The 20,552-nt window shown below is 39.7% G+C and overlaps 1 protein-coding gene across 41 annotated transcripts in view; it reads right to left on the bottom strand.

Annotated features, from left to right (window-relative positions):
* Positions 1 to 20,552, bottom strand: part of NT5C2 (5'-nucleotidase, cytosolic II) — an 80,845-nt gene that overhangs the window by 42,158 nt on the left and 18,135 nt on the right. For 17 of the 41 annotated variants that reach the window (XM_065552578.1, XM_065552599.1, XM_065552614.1 and 14 more), the window contains 2 exons: positions 16,459 to 16,579; positions 1,971 to 2,044 (listed from right to left, as the gene is read on the bottom strand). In XM_065552578.1, the coding sequence (XP_065408650.1) occupies positions 1,971 to 2,044; positions 16,459 to 16,559 (175 nt within the window). In that variant the 5' untranslated portion in view covers positions 16,560 to 16,579. Of the gene's footprint in view, positions 1 to 1,970; positions 2,051 to 2,186; positions 3,046 to 3,109; positions 3,133 to 3,463; positions 3,966 to 6,548; positions 6,667 to 9,072; positions 9,093 to 16,458; positions 16,580 to 19,149; positions 19,311 to 20,552 lie in introns of those variants that run through there. The other 24 variants (XM_065552593.1, XM_065552615.1, XM_065552594.1 and 21 more) reach the window with 13 other exon arrangements.

Raw genomic sequence — 20,552 nt, 5'->3', positions numbered from 1 at the left:
CAGGACCATCTCCAGCAGAAGAAACTTAAGCCCAGCCTTCCTTTCTTGGTTCTTGGCTTAAAGTTATTGAAAATTTGACACCAATACCTGACATGAGTCTCCCTGCGACACTTCAGGCAGCTGGAGTGCAGGTCACTCACTGACACTGGCTTCTTGCAGGAATAGCAGGGATTGAAACCCAGAGACCAAGGCATTCCCCATCACAAGTACCCAGCAACAGGAACTGAAGTGTTTAAAAACACTTTAAAATAAATTTATTTCTATAACTAACAAACAGTCTAAGGCATTAAAACTTCTGAAACAAGTACCAACTATCTACAAATATGGGGGGGAGGGGAGAGAAATATTTCAATAGCTAGATCACATGTTCCAGCCACCATCACAGGCAGTAAGAAGGAACTGAGGGAGGGCAAGGGTCGGCTCTGCCCTTCATACCTTCAAGCTATGGCGCAAGGCAGCAGAGGGGGCATGTGCCACCCTGACAGGTACCACTCAGGGAAAAATCTCCCACAGCTGTGCACTAGGCATGCTCACACCTGAAATGGAATGGACATGTGCAATCACTCGAATAACTAAATTACCAGACCTGACCCCCGCACTGACCCATTTATCAACCAACCTTGACATTTTAGCTTCCATTTCTCATCTTGAACAGGAGTATAGATCGCAATTATAAATTAAAATACCCAGTGTAGTAGAAAAACTATCATATACCTTATATCAATGACACTGATGTGGTAGGAAGGGAGGATAGAAATTTGTGCAGTGCCTATTATTACAATATATAGACTGCAATACAAACCTGGGAAATGAGCAATGAGCATTTTATCTTTATCTTGCATAACATGCAGAGAATATATTGTATATGTATTTAACAAACAGTTTTATTTCCCATCCTCCACCTTAACTTTCAGAGCATTCCTTGTACTTGGGCGATGGAGAAGTAAAACATGAAAAAAATGTTAAAAGCTAAAAGGTCATTTATAGCCCCTGCACAATGTACATCTGTACAGAGATGTACAAGTTCAACAGAAACAGAAAATATTCCCTATCCTTTGACCTTTATTACATAGGCTCAGCCAATTGAGGAGTGGGAGATAAGGAAGCTTAGTCACAATTGAATTAAGATCCCTTCGATGGTGGTTCTCACAGGCATAGTCTCCCGCCATGCTGGATGAATGTACAGTCTTTTCATCCTCACAGCATAAAAATCAAAATCATCTTACCACTTACAGCCAGGTTCACATCATGGTGTAATTTTAAGCAAATAGGCAGCTAGGACAATGGCTCTCAACCTTTCCAGAATACTGTACACCTTTCAGGAGTCTGATTTGTCTTGCATACCCCAAGTTTCACCTCACTTAAAAACTACTTGCTTACAAAATCAGACATAAAAATACAAAAGTGTCACAGCACACTGTTACTGAACAATTGCTTACTTTCTCATTTTTACCATATAATTATAAATCAATTTAAATATAAATATTGTACTTACATTTCAGTGTATAATATATAAAGCAGTATAAACAAGCCATGGTATGTATGAAATTTTAGTTTGTACCGACTTCGCTAGTGCTTTTTATGCAGCCTGTTGTAAAACTAGGAAAATATCTAGATGAGCTGATGTACCCCATGGAAGACTTCTGCATACTCCCAGGGGTATGCGTATCCCTGGTTGAGAACCACTGATCTAAGACACCAATTACATCCAGTGTAAGCTTTGCTCTTTCTGAGACCCCAGATCATTTGAAATTGCACTAGGGCAACATATTTTGGGACCAAATATGGTTTCAAGATAGTTAATCTAATTGAAACATCTAAAGTCAAAATCCTCTGAATAGGTAGCACTTCAGCTTACTGAGTAAGCATCTCCTAGCTAGAGTGACAGCAACCAATTTCTATTTTTCTCTTTACAAGTGAGAGACAAAGCACTGATCAGAATCAGTTATAAAAATCAAGAAGGAACTCACCAGCAAGTGTGTAATCCATATCAAAACCAAAGCACTTTATCTTTTCCATTGCTAAACTTCTGTTCACAAAGACCCTGTAAAGAAGAGAGGAAATAAATCCATAGGGATAAGCATTTCTGGAATAAAATTATTTGGGAGTAAACTTATTTCTCTTATTATCAAGTGACATGATCTAACATACCAGACTATCCTAAATATGTAAAAATCAGAACTTACCTGAAAAATGAATGCACAGATCAGTTTTACCTGTCAGTATGCTTCCAACAAAGCCATGATTTTTCATGGTTATTCTCAAAATTAGTGTGTGTATAAACATACACACACCCTGGTACAAGTCCTGTAAAAATTCCTAAACACAGGAATGCAAGATCTCTTGAACCCAGGCTCACATACAAGAGGAAACTGGATGGGGAGGAATGATGAAGTTTGCCTGATTAAAATAAAATATGACAGAGAGGCAAGAAGAGAGGGAATGAGATTAGCAGTTTCCTGGATAAACATTTACTATTTGAGCCCTGTTTTGAATGAATCTGAAAACTCAAGGAAAATTTAAAATGATCTCTCACCAAAATCTGACCAATACTATTATTAATCACTTAATATAACACCACAAAACACACAGTAAAATACATTCCCACCCTGAAGAGCATAGGGGAAGTTTTTACATTATTTGTAACAGTGTTATTTTCCAGTTTTTATTGTCATCAAAATCTTGCTGCAGTGAGAATCTGTCCTATATATTGTTCTGATACTTTGATTTCAATGCACTGCATTCATTTAATCCAAAACAAACAACAAACGAAAAACAAACAAACCCAAGATAAAGAAATAGGTCAGAAAACAAAAGAAACTGCATTCTGCTTCAGCTATTACATTAACTAATCCAGTTAAATTTCCCACATAATTTCCACCATGTAACTGATCTGTCGTTCCTCCTGATTTCTAGGCAGGGTTGGTCTCATCTGAGAACTAAAAATCAGAGTTAGAAACAGCAAAGCCAAGGATTCCACTGTAGGGAGGAATCTCAGCTTGTCGTCAACAAGGCTGATGTTGGCCAGAAATTCCAAGTATTGCTAGAGATATCATGCCAAGAAAAAAAACTTGCTTAGAAATGTCTGAGAAAGGGTAAGTAATAGTACCCAAGCATTCGGCTGCACTCTGGACCCAGTAAGGTTTTGTCTGGATACAAGCACACTGCCCTCAGCAGGATGCCAACATAATTAGCCTTCTCTGAGGCTAATTCAGAAACACTTCTTTGTTAAGGTAATGTAATGGGGAGAAGGATACCATAAACAATGACAACGGTAAGTGCAAAAACAAATAGACACCAATTCCATGAAGCTTCTAGTTTCAGAAGATCCTGAGATTCTTCTTTAGACTTATGGCAGCCTACATAACATGCCAGTTTAACTGTGTGTCAATCTACTGAAGCTAAAATTTAAACAGCAAAATGTCAAGCTCAAACTACCATCCTTCAATGCCAGCAGCCTTACCTCATCTCTCATAGATGTTCTTCTTGCAAAATGTGTAGCCGTCTGATTCATCTACTCATCTGAATCACATTACGCAAGTCCTTAAAGGCTTCTCTAGTACAAATGCAATTTTGCTTGAATCTGATTTTACTTTAGTTTAGAACATCATTATGTCTGAACCAAGCCCTAAGATACCGTATGTCTTCTTGAATAGTGCTAGGAAAAACACATCTGTGGCTAACTTAACTAGTTATTGGATATCATTGTTGTTCCACATAGATCCACTTGGAATAGAGTTTCTTTGGCACTAGTATACTTTATCCCTAACCTTCCATGCTCGCTCTGGGACTCACAGTTTCCTGGCAAACTGCCCACCTCTGACAATGAGGCATGTAATGGGACTGAGGAGTTAACAATGACAATCTTTGCTGACAGATGTATGTAATATCTAAACGATGATATATTCAGTAAAAAGCCTGTGAATAAGTATAGAAATCACTCTTGAAAATATCAGAGGAGATCATAAACCACTCAAGCTTCACTCTTGAAATAAAGAAGTCAGCTCTCTGGGCTGTGGTGAGACAAAGTGTCTGAATCAGCAGCATGGGTGTTTTTTAAAAAGAAGTTTAGATATCTCAGATTTAGAACAGGCCAATGCTAGATACTACATGAAGAAAGAAGCCTTTGTGTGAAGGAGATGCTACGGTCTATTGCTTCTGATACCAAGAAATGCTTCTAAATATCTAATTCAAGTACATTGGTAAGCAGAAAATATTTCTGATCGGAAGTTCGTTCAGTTTGCTTTCTAAACAAGGAGAAAGAGATGTGTAGAAGGGATAACACATTTCTGGGAAAACTTAGAAATAGTTTTTGCCGCAGCGTGACTGGCCCTGCAAGAGCTGAATTAGGCCAGGTGGGCCCAATCAGCTAATTAGGCTTCAAACAGGGGAGCTTTAGTCTGGAGGCAGCTAGTGAGAGAGAAGTTCAACTGCGAGGGACAGGCAGGGTTTCTACGAAAGACAAGAAAACTGGAAGAAGAGGGGACTGCAAGGAAGCAGTCTGTGGTCACTCTCTGTGAAGAGGGAGGTGTGTTTGGGGGACTGCAGAGCTGAGTTGCCCAAAGTTACTCCCTGGAATGAAGGAGTGAGGAGACTGGCAAACCCAGAGGGGTGCGGAGGGCATAGGTGTGGAAGCAGCTCAGGGAAATGTAGCAAGGTGCAGGGAATGGACCTGGGCTGCTGTGTAGAGGGTCGCTGACCAGAACCCAGAGTAGCAGCGGGCTCAGGTTCCGCTGCCAGCCACTGCATGAGAGGCACCATGAGAAAGTGAAGCAAAAGACTGCCTGAGACACCTGGAGAGCAGGAACTTTGATACCCCCGTTCCCGGAAGGGGAAACCACAATAGTGACTTGGCCGGGGAGCTGAGTCACAGAGAATGCTGTGGCTCCTCAGAGCGAGAGAGGGGCAGCAGAGGAGAAACTGGACGGGTGTAATGACAGCTGGAAGAAGCGTCAGCCTCACCAAGCTAATCCCTAGGACCGCCAGAAGGCGGTGCCATCCAATGGTGAATGGAGCAACCCCATCACACCAAGTAATAGGGCTTGATTTTGTACATTCTTTGAGCCTCACGCCCTGGAGGAGAGTTTGCCTGCAGAGAAAGAGGACTGAATGTCTGCCACATTGAAGAGGAGGGAAGGGTTATGAAGGAAAATTAGAAGAGCCTCACAATTCTGAAGAGGGTTTCAATTATGGTTACAATGGAATTGACCAGAAATGATGGAAAGTTCCTTTCAGCCTTCAACATTCTTTTCATTAATCTGCTTAAGAATGCTCAACAAAATATTAACAAACAGCACAGTGGGTTTAAAATAAAACCTCATGTTGGTACTGGAGATAAAGCATGGTTTTTCTAGCTGCAATTACCAACATTGGCCAGGAAACCAGAATTAATAACTCTATTCTTGTGAAAGCCACTAGTGACCTTTAATGACTACAAATGTTCAAGACCTTCATTTTAAATCCCAATTAAAACATAACATCTCCCATTCATGGTGCTCACCTTAATACCATAGAATCATAGGACTGGAAGGGACCTCCAGAGGTCATCTAGTCTAGTCCCCTGCACTCATGGCAGGACTAAGTATTATCTACCATCCCTGACAGGTGTTTGTCTAACCTGCTCTTAAAAATCCCCAATGATGGAGATTCCACAACCTCCCTAGGCAATTTAGTCCAGTGCTTAACTATCCTAACAGTTAGGAAGTTTTTCCTAATGTCCAACCTAAACCGCCCTTGCTGCAATTTAAGCCCATTGCTTCTTGTCCTATCCTCAGAGGTTAAGAAGAACAATTTTTCTCCCCCCTCCTGGTAACAACCTTTTATGTACTTGAAAACTTATGTCCCCTCTCAGTCTTCTCATTTCCAGACTAAACCAACCCAATTTTTTCAATCTTCCCTCGTAGGTCATGTTTTCTAGACCTTTAATCATTTTTGTTGCTCTTCTCTGGACTTTGTCCACATCTTTCCTGAAATGTGGCGCCCAGAACTGGACACAATACTCCAGTTGAGGCCTAATCAGCCCAGAGTAGAGTGGAAGAATTATTTCTCGCATCTTGCTTACAACCCTCCCGCTAATACATCCCAGAATGATGCTTGCTTTTTTTACAACAGTGTTACACTGTTCACTCATGTTTAGCCTGTGGTCCACTATGACTCCCAGATCCCTTTCCGCAGTACTCCTTCCTAGGTAGTCATTTCCCATTTTGTATGTGTGCAACTGATTGTTCCTTCCTAAGTGGAGTACTTTGCATTTGTCCTTATTGAATTTCATCCTATTTACTTCAGACCATTTCTCCAGTTTGTCCAGATCAATTTGAATTTTAATCCTATCCTCCAAAGCGCTTGCAACCCCTCCCAGCTTGGTATCATCCACAAACTTTATAAGTGTACTCTCTATGCCATTATCTAAATCACTGATGAAGATATTGAACAGAACTGGACACAGAACTGATCCCTGCGGGACCCCACTCGTTATGCCCTTCCAGCATGACTGCGAACCACTGATAACTACTCTCGGGGAATGGTTTTCCAACCAGTCATGCACTCACCTTATAGTAGCTCTGTGATAAATAAAGTGGGGGGTGGAGGTAGCTCCCTTTGATGATACACCCAGCCAGCCAGTTAGCTGTAAAATCCCTCTTGGTAGCTGTTCTTCACTTGCTTTACCTGTAAAGGGTTAAAAAGTCCCCCAGGTAAAGAAAAAAAAGTGGGCACCTGACCAAAAGAGCCAATGGAAAGGTCGAACTTTTTAAAATTGGGAAAGAAACTTTGCCTTTGTCTTTTGTTCTCTGGTCTGGAGGGTATAAGCAGCTAAGCCAGGAATGATTATAAGTCATCAGATCATGCCTAGAACTACTTCTCTGACTCCGAATGTGTAAGTAGATCAGAATGTTTAGACATGATTAGGGTTATTTTTTTTATTTCTTATTGGCTTGTGGACTCCTCTGCGCTAACCCCAGATGCTTTTGTTTGCTTGTAACCTTTAAGCTGAACCCCCAAGAAAGCTATTTTGGGTGCTCTTTTAAAATCTAGCAAAAGCCTAAGTTCCAAATGTATTTTCTTAGTTTTTGTTTCTAATAATAAAATTTAACTTTTTTAAGAACAGGATCGGATTTTTGGTGTCCTAAGAGGTTTGTGCATGTTGTTTAATTAGCCGGTAGCCACAGCTAATTTCCTTTGTTTTCTTTCTCAGCTCTTCCTGGGGAGGGGGAGGAGGGGATGAAAGGGCTTGAGGGTATTCCACAGGGAGGAATTCCCAAGTGCTCCTTCCTGGGTTCAAAGGGTTTTTTGTTGTTGTTGTTTTTTGCATTTGGGTGGTGGCAGCGTTTACTAAGCCACAGTCGGAGGAAAAGCTGTAACCTTGGGAGTTTAATACAAACCTGGAGTGGCAAGTATTAATTTTTAAAATCCTTGAGGGCCCCACTTCTGCACTCAAGAGTGACAGAGTTGGGAATCAGCCTTAACAATTTCCATCTAGGTTGCATTTCCATGGTTTGTTTATGAGAAGGTCATGCGAGATAGTATCAAAAGCTTTACTAAAGTCAAGATTTACCACGTCTACCGCTTCCCCCCATCCACAAGGCTGGTTACCCTGTGAAAGAAAGCTATTAGATTGGTTTGACACGATTTGTTCTTGACAAATCCAGGCTGACTGTTCTTATCACCTTATTATCTTCTAGATGTTTGCAAATTGATTGTTTTATTATTTGCTCCATTATCTTTCCGGGCACAGAAGTTAAGCTGACTGGTCTGTAATTCCCCGGGTTGTCCTTATTTCCCTTTTTATAGATTGGCATTATATTTGCCTTTTTCCAGTCTTCTGGAATCTCTCCCTTCGATGACTTTTCAAAGATAATCGCTAATGGCTCAGATATCTCCTCAACCAGCTCCTTGAGTATTCTAGGTTGCATTTCATCAGGCCCCGGTGGCCCATGCTGGCTACATATCCATTCAGGGCCCAATCCTACGAACGTTTACTATCAAAAGTAGCTCTTATCACTTTAAATAGTCCTATTTCTATTCAAAGGGACTACTCAAAGTAGTAAACATCTGCAGTATCCAGAACCTACAGAGAAAAGTCCTACCCACTGAATCATCTCTACCATTTCCTGCAATCCCTAGAGGTTGCTGACCAGGCTCAAGCCCTTCACTTGAGCAATCTGTTGAGATCACAATCCAAGGAGTCATGGCTGATGAAGAAAGACCAGCTTCAGCTTCAAGAATATTGACCAAATACACTTACTGGTTAAAAAAATAGATTTCAAAATCTTCCCATGGGATACCGTCTGGAGAGACGGGATAAACGCACCTTTGATCTAAAAGCTGTACAGCAGCTGCAGAGAGACAGTTCTTTTCATCCCAAAATACATGAGAAGAATGATCCTTTGATCTCTGAAGAGAAGGGAGCATTGACATATTTTCTAAATATTCCTTTGAAGCTAGGTAAATAAGGTATCAAAGAAGTTCTGGGAGTGTAAATACAGAAAGCATGTGTATTGTTAACAGGACTGCCTAAAACAGCAGTTTTCAAACTTTGAGCTCAGCCCCCCTTTGAGTTACAGTTTTTGGTTGTGTCCCCGCACTACCCAGACAAAAATAAACACCATAACTGCCCCTCCCCCTTTGGATTGTCAGCATGGGGGAAGGCGCGTGCAACAGTCTCTGGGGGCAGCGGATGTTGACACTGACCCACAGGCTGGATGGCCTGCTGAGGTGAGTCAGGGGATGGAAATGGGGCTGCCCCCCCCCCCGAATGCTTCTCCGTGCCCCCATAGGGGAACACCCCCCACAGTTTGAAACCCTCTGGCTTAAACAGTCAAGAGGTAAGTCTGAAAATAAACTCACTAAAAACTTTTTCATGCCAAGAGATCTGAGGTTGTAACGAACACCTTTCTTCTTGCTCAAATCAGACACAAAATCTTGATTTCACCTCCATCGATTTTGGCCTTTTCCATTAAGCAAATGATGTTTTGTTTTGTTTTGTTTTTTTTAACCAGAGCACTGGTGTTAAAAATCAATAAGATATGGAAGTGTAATAACACTGGGTAACAAAACAAATCAGATCATACTCACAGCATAAAAACACCTTCTGTACCAGAGCAGCAACAACTGAAAATCATTCTCTGAGTTGACTTGCAGGGGTTATTTTTATGGACTCCCTAGCTCCACCTCTCCACTCTAGGAGTGCATTTTCATCAACATAACACTCTTGTCTTACTTCTTTCCTTTCCCCAGGGACATTACTGTGAAGGTTTTCTGTAGTTTTGCATGCCCTGAAGGGAGTAGCCAAATGCGCCCACCTGTTTTATAGGATGATGGTGTCCCCATCACTTTAAATAGCCCCCAGTCTTCAATGTTCTCCTTTTAAAGGATATTAACATGAGGAGCTTATCTGTCTTTCGCTGTAATAAGATAGCAGCAATAGAGAAGATGATGATTGGAACTGAGCTCCCTTCAACTACTGTTTCCACTTTCTTCTCAAATGCACAGCTTCCTCGTGTGATGGAAGGTTTAATAGTCAAGGCCACCTTTTCTGGTGATACACTGAGGTGTCAAGGAACGGAAAGGAGAGAGGAAATTAAATGCACTTAACCCTTCTTTATACACATTAAAGTGTTTACTTCTACTAGATGACTGTACAGAATCAGCTAATTGCCCTGATCCTCTTGAGAACGGTAGGTCATTTGCCAGAGCACAAAGACATAAGGGCCCCGCAAGTCCTGGAACAGCACTTAACTGGAGACCACCATGTGAGCTACTTGGATTCTGAGCTATGAGTGTTTGAAAGATGGGCCACAGCAGAGAAGAAACTGAAGCCTATAACTGTTTAAGGCAACAGACTGGGAAAAGCTTGGCTAGCTTAGAAAAGGGGGCTCAAAATGAGCTAGAGGCTGTTGTAAAAAACAAAAGGGAAAAATTGTTAGCCAGAAAACACAGGAGGGGCAAATTGACCTTGAAGTTTTGTTACAGTAGAATATCCTTTAACACAGTGACCGTACTGCTTGTTTCCCTTTTAAGCTCTAAGATTTACCCTGGGTAACAGAAAAATACACTACATAGTAGGGGGGAAAGGAAGCACTGTATGTGAAGGTGAATCTACAATGACATGACTTTCAGCACAGCTGCAATTCGCTGTGCTGTAAACGATTACAAAGGAGGTGATCTTGTTTTTGCAACAAATTAATGATTTTTGAATAACGTGTCCGAATACAAACTCTCATATCATAATAGAAGAGAAGCTCTGCTTACTAGAGAGGAAATTCAGAATTGGCCTCATTACACTAGAAAAGGAATGCCTAGACAACTAAGAAGAATCCTGTTTATTTTGTTTAACCAAAAGCTCAGAAGCAATCATGAAATAAACATGCAGCATTCCTGTACCATGACCACTGAAATATACATGTATTGCACAACTGAGAAAGGAACTTGGCATGTCTTCCAATGCCTAGGAGCAACAGAAGAGAATTAACACAGTGGGGGCAGGGAGGTAGTCTACTTGCATAACCTTGTTTTTAAACCATGTCAGAAAATGAGCAAAGTGAAGGACAGATATTCTTTTTAAGCAATGTTTATTTAAAGTAGTGCCTTTTACTGGGATTATACTTGTGGCGAGTGGTGGGAGGGGGAGCATATTTTACATTTCTACTTTAAAGAAAGACTGTAGTGATTAGTTTTGGCTCAACCCACCCCAGAAACAGGGGCTAGCCAGAAAATTTGGATCTGGATTTCAATTTCCTCAAAGTTTGGGGGTTTGGGTACATCTTTATTTTAAATACAAATATCTTCAATGATCAGCAGAAGTGGCAAGAAACGTTAAGGAGAGACAAGCAGCAGCTGAATGGATTTGTCTTTTCCAGTGTATCAAGTCTAACAGCCTCCCCCTCCCTGGCTTAAAAGAGGTGACGACACTGATAAAATTAGTGCCTGCTGTACCATTGCTTTCTGTGACCTTGGTGTGCTTTTACTGCTGGAAAGCTAGTCCCCTGGTATACTGTGGCTGGTGGAGACATAGAAATGATGCATGCTGCTGTCAGAAATTACCCAATAGCATTCTGTCTCAGCAAAAACAGCGACCTCCAGAAGCTACAGTGAAACTAGATTAACCTGTGACTGAGGTCAGACATATTTAATGGAAATATGAAGGTTCCCTGAAAACGTTTGTGTGACACCAGCCTGTCTTTTCTTTGGCATGCTGGATGCCTTGGCACCTGCCTTAAAAGGGTTAATGCAAAACTTTAAAACTACTAATGTCAGTGGAGAGACAAAGTGGGTGAGGTAATATCCTTTATTGGACCAACGTCTGTTGGTGACAGAGAGAAGCTTTCAAGATTACACAGAGCCCTTCTTCAGCTCTGCGTAAGCTTGAAAGCTTGTGTCTCGCACCAACAGAATTTGGTCCAATAAAGGATATTACCTCACCCCACCTTGCCTCTCTAATATCCTGGGACCACCATGGCTACAACAACACTGCATAAAATCAGTGCAGTCATATTGGGTTTTGCTGACTCTTGTCCCTTTTGGCAGGTATTGACCATTCCACACATTAAGTAACTTATTTTCTTACATTTAACTTTTTTCTTTTGGCACACTTACATTAGCAGAGTTCTATTTTACTCCATCTTCAAACGAACAAAGCCTTTATAACTGGTTTCCATGTTTTTAATCATTTCTTCTGGAGATGGTGTTTGGACTTGGGTCAGGTTTAGTGGAGGTAAGGGGTCAGATACGGGGCTGATGAAAGAGTCAAACTGGACAATACCAAAATCTCACAAACTGTTCTCACAACATTTCCAATATCCGAGTTTGAAATCTCAGAGGGCTGACTGTTGTTGCAAACTGGAAAATTGGATCCCACTTGAATCCAAACCCTGGTAGGTTATAGCAGGGGCAAGGTTAAGAGCCAGAAATATGAATATGAACTCTTTCCTCTGAAATTCAAAGGAATTCAGAGTCAAGATTCTAGTTTTGTCCATTTTTATTCCCATTGTTTCGGTTTTCTTCCCAAGTGACAGCAAGATGCTGAGCAGCTCACATATGGATCAAATCCCAAAATAACATCCATCTGCTCCATGGGACTATTAAAGCTGGGCATCATGGAACATTTTCAAATCGAGTTTCTTTATTATTATTAATTTGGCAGTTGCACTGTTTTGTCATATTAATATGATATACTACTTTCTAGTTGAGGATCTCGAAGTGTGTTACCAGCATAAATTATTTAGTTCAGTGGTTTTCCAATCTTTTTTCATTTGTGGACACCAAAAATTTTTTGAATGGAGGTGGGGACCCCTTTGGAAATCTTAGATATAGTTTGTGGACCCCTAGGGGTCTGCAGACCACAGGATAAGAACCACTGATTTAACTCATACGACTTCTGTGAGATATTATACAGGTAAACTGAGGCAAAGAACTATGAAGTGACTTGTCTAAGATCATATTGTAAGTCAGTGGCAGAAATGGGATGTAGAATTCAGAAATCTTGACTGCCAGTTCCCAGCCCTAACCACTAACTTAAAATAAACCAACTATACTCTGGCTGACAACTTTCAAAACAAATGACAACCCAGTGTGATTCAAAATGGCAGAAGATATTGAACTCCCAACATCTGTATTTCTAATGAAAGAGCCACCTCAGTCTTACTGCCCAGGTAAACCACAGCCAAAAATTACATAAAATAAAACAGTAGCAAATACCTGACTGCTGTTTCTTGGTAACTGTCACTGACAAGAGTGGATGAAACCCCAATTTTTTCCATTATTCAACTTCAGCCAGTTGCGGACGTTGTTGAAAACTCCAAAGAACTATATGTGAAAATCCAGAAGTGTTCGCTCCAAGTTTTAAAAAAAAAAAGACACTAGGGCAATTTGGTGGCTCATAGTCAATCTAGTTCTTGTCTAATTGCAATCAGGCTAAATGATAGTACTCATACAGAGGGATTGGCCAAGAGGTTATCCTCAACCTGGATAGGTCACCAAATACTGGATAGGGGAGGAGGCCTTAAATGTGCACACATTGAAAAAGAGCTTCCTGATATCGACACATCAATTTTATTTTCACATTCAAACTTATGGTACCAATACCAGCTTACAGTAATGCAGTGTCTTCTTACCAATAACCTCAGTCAGAAGTTAGATGTAATTCTGTCTCTATGTTAATTCATCTTAAGGCATCGCTTATTAACAGGCTCCCACAACATTATATAACAAGGCTTGTAATTGATATTAACACTAACAAAGGTGTTCCATTTAAAGCTGCACATAGTAAGAAAACCTTTATTCTGAAGATGAAAAGCCACAATCTATCCTCCACTATTGGCTTTGATAGTTCTTTATGTTGTTGTTTTATAGCATTCTTGTGGACTTTTATGAGTGCTGAGAATGAGGGAGTACCTGATGTCTTAGATACAACCATCTATGAAACTAAAGCTAACATTTCATGCAGATTCCTCATATTTTGGCTAAGACTCAGAGGTTTTTGTGGGGGGTTATTTTCCTTCAGGTTCCTTTAGAGTTTAATGTTTTCAAGCTTTTCTCAGTGTACTCTGTAAAAATTATGTGGTAACGTCACCCAGAGGATTGTAATTCCTTGAACAGCTGTACAAATCAATGTAATAACTAAGCAAACTTTTTTGGGGGGGAGGGATGGTAGAGGGGAGCCAACTTTGATTTTTGAGCATTCTTGTCTGTGGAATTTAGGCCCACCATCTTCTAGTCATCAGGCTCTGAGTCATATATACTGCACCAATTAAACCAGTCTCAAGAGTGGAATTTCTGTCAATAATGTTAAATATTATCAACCAGAGTGATATAACCCAAAAAGTGCAGCATCTGAAATAGTTGATTCCAAATGTCATGGTAAGATACAATTTTAAAGGGACACCTTCAAGTTACAATGAAAATGTAGGCTTAATTTTAAAAACTAATTTTTACAAAGTCCAATATTAATAACAAAATCATTTTTACGTCAATGATTTTGTTTGAGTTGGAATGTTTGCAACTCAAATATTGCAGCTTCATCCTAGTGCGTGAGAACCAGAAAGTGTACCTGGTCTATTTCTTTTGTCCAAGATGGATGAAATACATGAAGAAAACAAACAATGTCAGTGGTGATATGCAAATTTGATTTTTAACGTTCTTTCAGCTTTAATAAAATCAGGTATTATTAGTAACAGGTAAAGAAACCGAGTTTTTTTGTTGTTGGTTTTTTACGAGTGTACTTTTAACCCAATATGGAGTCTTCATGCTGTATCAAAACAATGTCAGTTATCATACTGAACTCCAAGTTGGCAGGCTTGTCACATTTATAGTATTGCCAACCTCAAACATTAAAAAATCATAAGTCAGGCCCCCAAAAAATCAGTTAAAAATAATAAAATTTTAAAAAATAATAAATCTGGGATTCTTTTTATTTTTCTTCTGGTGTTCTCTCTTTTAGTATTCATGTTTTCAAGCTTTTCTCTGCAAGAATGGGGGCTAGAAACTTACTTTAAAAAAAAAAAGAAAGAAGGAATCTCAGCTTTCTAACTGTCACATCTCTCCAGCAACTGGGTCTTTACAACAAACAACAAATATCACAATATTCCCAATAAAATTGTGAGATTTGCTACAATGCATTTAAAAAGGATTCATACTTTATTCTTGATATTTATCTTTTAGGAAATTGCCAATAGTGCAGATGTTTTTCAAGAGTCAAAAGCAAAGTAGGTCAATGCTAAAATAATTTTAAACAGCTGGAAGTGACAATGGCAGCAACAACACAGCAAACAATTGTGATAAACACACTTCACTTATACAGTACAAACAAACCACCAGAAAAATATACACTAAAGTCAATGGGTGAAATCCGGGCCCCACTGAAGCCAATGTCAAAACTCCCAGTGACTTCAACAGGGCCAGGATTTCACCCCATGAAGTTATGCAGATACAAACCTGGTGAAAAGGAGCACCAGGCCCTAGAGCTATATTTGCACCATCATGATTTAGTTACATTTATTAGAAGTTTGATTATGATATAGTGATTTCCTACTGTCCATAAGCACCCCAGAAGAGACTCCCTCCCACCTTCACCTACCAGGTTGCACAGGGAGTCCTAACTAAATTCTAATGCCTCCGACTCAGCCAGACACCAAAATATATTTAATAGTAAAATGCAACATTTCAGAAATTCACCTTGGGCGTCGTGATTTTGCCTTTATATGTCTCACCTAGCAAACTTTGCCTATCATAGCACACTAAGGTATTTTCCTCCATTTAGAGAATCAAAGATGTATAACCTGTAAAACACTTTCTAGGAAGTAACACCCTACATAAATCACAAGTGCAATATGACATTCAGGTGTAAAATATCAATTGGGAAACTTGGTATTTGCATTTCCTTTATCAGACCTATATCTCCCTCCAAGACACTGTCAAAACATTTGTTTTATTTTCAAATTCTGATTCTTTTACTAGAATTTTAAAAAACAACTGATTTCAGTCGTGCAAAAGGAGTACATATAGTCTCTTTGAATATGATAAAATAATTACATGACTTATTAAAATTACAGTTAAAACTTTTACACATCTCCCTCAAACAACAAAATTTGTCATAGTCATTACATTTAAAAAAAAACACCCTGTAATTCCCTAGCTATCCAGTTAAGTCTTTTATTAGCACACAGAACGCATCGTCCTCTAGAAAGGAAGGATGAGCTTGAGGTCAAGGCACTGAACTGTGCCTCAGAAGAGCAGGATTCAATTCTTAGCTCTGCCAGACGTCCAGTGTGATCTTGGGAAAGTCACCTAAGATCTCTGTGCCTCAGTTCCCCATCTGCAAAACGGGGGTAATATTTCCTTTATTTCATTGTCTTGTTTAGTTAGAGTGTAAACTCCTCGGGGCAGAGGCTGTCTCTTACAATGTTTGTAGAGTGTCTACCACAATGTGTCTACCTGATCTGGGTCTGGGCTTCTAGGTGTTACTGTAACAAGGATACTAATATTATAAAATGTAATACCAAAACAAATAACCTCTGTTTTTGTATTTCACTTCCCCCATACTTATATTTATATCTCTAAATAGTGTCTATTCTTTCCCACTTTGTATTGGAATAATATGGAAGAATTGGAACAATTACTATGACATTTTTGCTATTGGGCATTTATCAACTTGAAAAAAATGAATGATAATTTCCATTGTAAAATTTGGCCTGAGATTAACCTTTCCACTGCAGTACTGAGGGTTTACCACTTGTATCTCAACTGGTTAATCTTTAAATTCCTGCAGGTAGGAATCATGTTGACTTATATGTTGTATACCAATGAGCATTCTATTGGTGCTCAGTAAATAACTCCAGAATGGGTGAGGGGAAGTAATTTTCAAGTCTCTGCCAGTGAACAAAATGCAATCAGAAATTTGTTTTACATTTTATTTCCCTAACCCTACAACATATGGGCACAGTTTACATTACGTGAAAAACATACCGGTGATAGGCTTCCCGACGGTACTTTTTCAGAGCATGCCTATCCATGTTTGCAGGAAGATCTGCTGCATTCTGGAGTCTGTCACTCCATGAGGTTGTCATTTTTAAATGATCACTTAATTCTGGAAAAGAAAAGAGAGAAATTTGCTTAACCTGCAACATGTTTCATGAGAGTATTGTATAGCTGTTTCCGGATTACAAAAGGATCTTACAGTACAGTACTAAGAAAATTCGACAAGATGCCTACTGTAACTACTTGTGTTTATAGGTCAAACTTGTAAAGGAAGTGACTGGAGAGGTCTACGTTCTCCCGTGTTTATACTTCCAGTCATATGAATCCTAGATAACACACTTTTCTCTGGATGCCATCACCAAACACAAACTAAAAATATCAGGCCCAATGTCTGCTCCAAATGTCTTTGAAATACCAATTTAACTTTATCATATATATCATCTTCCATACAAATTGCACCCCAAAATGTTTTCCCAGAGTTAAATAACGTGGTATCAGATGTAAATAATAAATATTAGCAGATGGAGAGAGAAGCTAAAACATATGGGGAAGGGAGAAAAGATGTTTTTAGCTGAGATTTCAAATGCGATGCAGAGTCAATAAAGCAGAGAGATGCAGTGTGACTACTCCAGATGGCTGGAATTCCAGAGGTTTTCATACGTGTGTTTAGAGACAGGCCTTGTTTTTGCTGCTAAAAAAAAATCAGTATTTTTTACCTCAGGGTAACTAACACGCATAAACTATCACAGGGTAAAAACACACAGAAAACAGGGCACTGTAGTTTTACAGCGAGGTAAATGAGGCGAGGTCAACCCCAGGTGGGGGTCTAGTGCTGATCTTGCCTAGAAGTTTTATCTTGTGTTTATACCTTGGGATAGCTCTCACACTTCAGTTACCCCAAGGTACAAATACACTTTTTAGCAATGAAAACAAGGCCACAGAAAAGAGGGGCACTGTGCAAGCAGAGGGAATGGGGAGAAGAGTAGAAAGAAATGACTGTAATAATTTACACTGGTATCATTTTTCAGCTTCACTCAGGTAACATATGAGGCACATTTGCAATGTATGCAATATTAATGAGTCAAATATTAACCATCTCAACTCTCCGGTAAAGTAGGTATTTACTGCCCTCCCTTTACAGCTGGGAAGCTAACACACAGAGAAGTTAACTGACTTTCACAAGGTCACAAACAGGGGTGATTATCAGTGCTAGGTTTAGAACTCCAGGCTCTGGTTCCCACTTCTGGGCTCAAACTCCTACACCAAATCTATAGATAGTTTTAAAATTGAAGAGGACAGTTTTGAATGTGACAGTCTTTGTGTGTGTATCTAGATTTTATTTGATTGCCATGAAATAAACAATATAAAAATCAAACCAAGGACAAACAATTTGGTTACAAAAATATGTCCCACACTCAGCACTGTGTGACCACTTTCCAGTTACTAAAAAGCAAGATTTAACAAATGTATTTGCACCACATCCTGAACGCCGCCAGGCTTTGGCAGACAGCCTGAGGAAAGGCATTCCAGAGCTGAGAGCTCTCTACCAAGAATTCCCTGCTACACATCCAGGAGGTCAAACTCTGAGGAGCAGACAGCAAGAACATTCCAGCCAACTGCAACTTCCACAACAAAGCACACAGGGGGAAAAGTGTTTCTGCAATAGCCCATTTCCAGGCCATTTAGGGCTTTATAAATAATTAACAACTTAAACTGGACCCAAAGGCAAATGGATGGCAGTGCAGAACACAGGGCATTCAATTACCAACCTGGTCTGCTTAAAAGGCAACGCACTCTGCACTAACTGAAGCTGAGTAATCCCAAGTACTGAATACTCACAGGCAGAGAGCATTGCATGTCTTGAGCTCCTAGGCACCATGGGAATAAAAATAATAAACAATAATAATAATTGCAGTAGTCCAGGAAAAGGAGACAAAAAGCAAACATGTCTGTGGAGAGAAAGGAAGGATCGCGAACTCCAGATCAGCTGATGTTTAGAAGGTGCTCTGGGACCTTAGAAGTAGAGATGGATCGAATTAAGACCCCAAGACTGCAAACCATAAAGACTAAGGGCGGACATGCCCTCAGCAGATGGAACAGTCACAACTCCATCAATTCCTCAAGAGGCTTCAACATACCTAACCTACCAGCAACACCTCTGTCTTTCCTGGATTAATCTTAAAGCAGCTATCTTTCATCTATGGATTAGGACTCTGAGGGAAATAAATATGGCCACTAAGTGGTAATGATCACTCAAAAAGATCTCCTGGCCCCCGGGGCTCAGTGGAAGCAACATCATAAAGGAGAGCATTTGATTCTTTTTCCACGTGAAGGCAGTCTGAATCCATCAACCTGCCAACCATTCTGAACATTTACACTTGTCTACCTTTTCAGATGTCTCCATCACAACAGAAAGACATAAAAAACGACAGGCCACAAAGTCAGACGACTTTTTCCATTACTTTAGCCTCATCTTGTCACTTCAATTGCTGCATGCCATTTTTGTGCCATCTTGAAAAAAAGATGATGATACAGTGGAAAGGTGCATCTGAGTAGGAGTGCATTACAAAGGCCAGCAATGCCATGGTCCAACAGTTGGATAGTATCATTCCAAAAAGAATTCCGGAACACAGTGGATCCATTTGTTTCTCAGATGGTGGGAGTATTTTAATTGTTCACCTTTAATCGCATGCTTACATGAATGAGGAGCCAATGGAGTTGGTTGAGGTCCGGGGAGATGTGTCTGGTTTTGTAACAACATGTGAGAAAGCAGCCAGCATCATTCTGTGCATGTTGGAGTTTGAAAAGCTGAGATTTGGGGGGAGCTACAGAAATCAGAGCTGCAACAATCAAGGCAAAAGGAAATGAAGGCATAAAGTAGTAGAAATTTCATTAATCTAACTTTATTTAGATAACATTGCATGATAACAAATCCTACCAATGCAGCAATGTTTGATAATCATGTAAACTCTAACAGGCACTTCACCAGGTAAGTAGGTATTGCTCATACAGCAATGTACCTGCTTTGAGATAAAATATTAGGAACACACAAAAGGCACAAGGATTGCAAATTTGTGGTCCCAATCCTGAAAGCCTTATTCACACAAACAGCCCCACCTGACTTCAATGGAACTACTCTGGTAAATTGGAGTTGTAGATTCAGATTACCTGTGTGAATAAGAGTGAAAAGATCCCACCCCAGGTTTTCATTTTTTTTTTCTTTTCTGAACACAAGTTCCTCTTTAAATTGATGCCAAGGATAGTGACTAAAAATATGATGGGCTAAACTACTCCATCCATTTGTAAGTTACTGGGATAAATATCTATCTGAGTGGGCAGCTGGCCAGTCAAGACTTTCAACTCTGAGCAAATGAAATATGATGCATCTTTCTTTAGTTACAAATCTATTTTTGAGATTAATCATCTGTAAATAGCTCCACAAAAATTAGAAACCTTTGCCTAGATAAGATGTTTTAGAAATATCTCCCTATGATTTATTACAATTGTGGTTCCTGCTAATGCAGTCAGAATCAAGCGCCTTAGTGTTTCTGCTACAGAGCTCATTTCGGAGAGGTATTTAAAAAAGCTTGCTGTGGAACTCTGATCCAGGCTAGCACATGACACACAAGAGTGTCTGGAGAAGAACATGGGATTTTTACACAAATTTTGAAATAAACGGATTTCCTTCTTTGTTAGATCATGCCTTATTTAGAGAATTACCCATTGAAAAGTTTTGCAAATGTTGGCAAACAGAATAGTATGCCATTGACATTCTCCCCTTCAGGGGGACTTTTACTGGCTATTTTTCTTTCCTTCATTTTTTAGCAAATGGTTAGAAATTTCTGCATCCCAGGGTAATATATATATTTGGCTTTGGTACACTATCCTTGGTTCAGCTGATTTTGTTTTTAATACTTTGACCAAGTCAGTTCATAGGATTACATGCCAAAAAAGTATAAATAAATAACAGCAGTGACAATCCCACTTTTCTAGTACATTCTCAGAGAGTTTACACAACAGAAAACAAAACCAGCACTAAACCTCTGTGTTTTAAGATACTCACAAGAAGTTTACCAAGCACT

Source organism: Chrysemys picta, chromosome 7 (assembly GCF_011386835.1).
Source record: "Chrysemys picta bellii isolate R12L10 chromosome 7, ASM1138683v2, whole genome shotgun sequence".
NCBI classification, from domain to species: domain Eukaryota; kingdom Metazoa; phylum Chordata; order Testudines; family Emydidae; genus Chrysemys; species Chrysemys picta.
The sequence above is the reverse complement of the archived record's forward strand: the minus strand, read 5'-3'. Positions and strand labels throughout refer to the sequence as shown.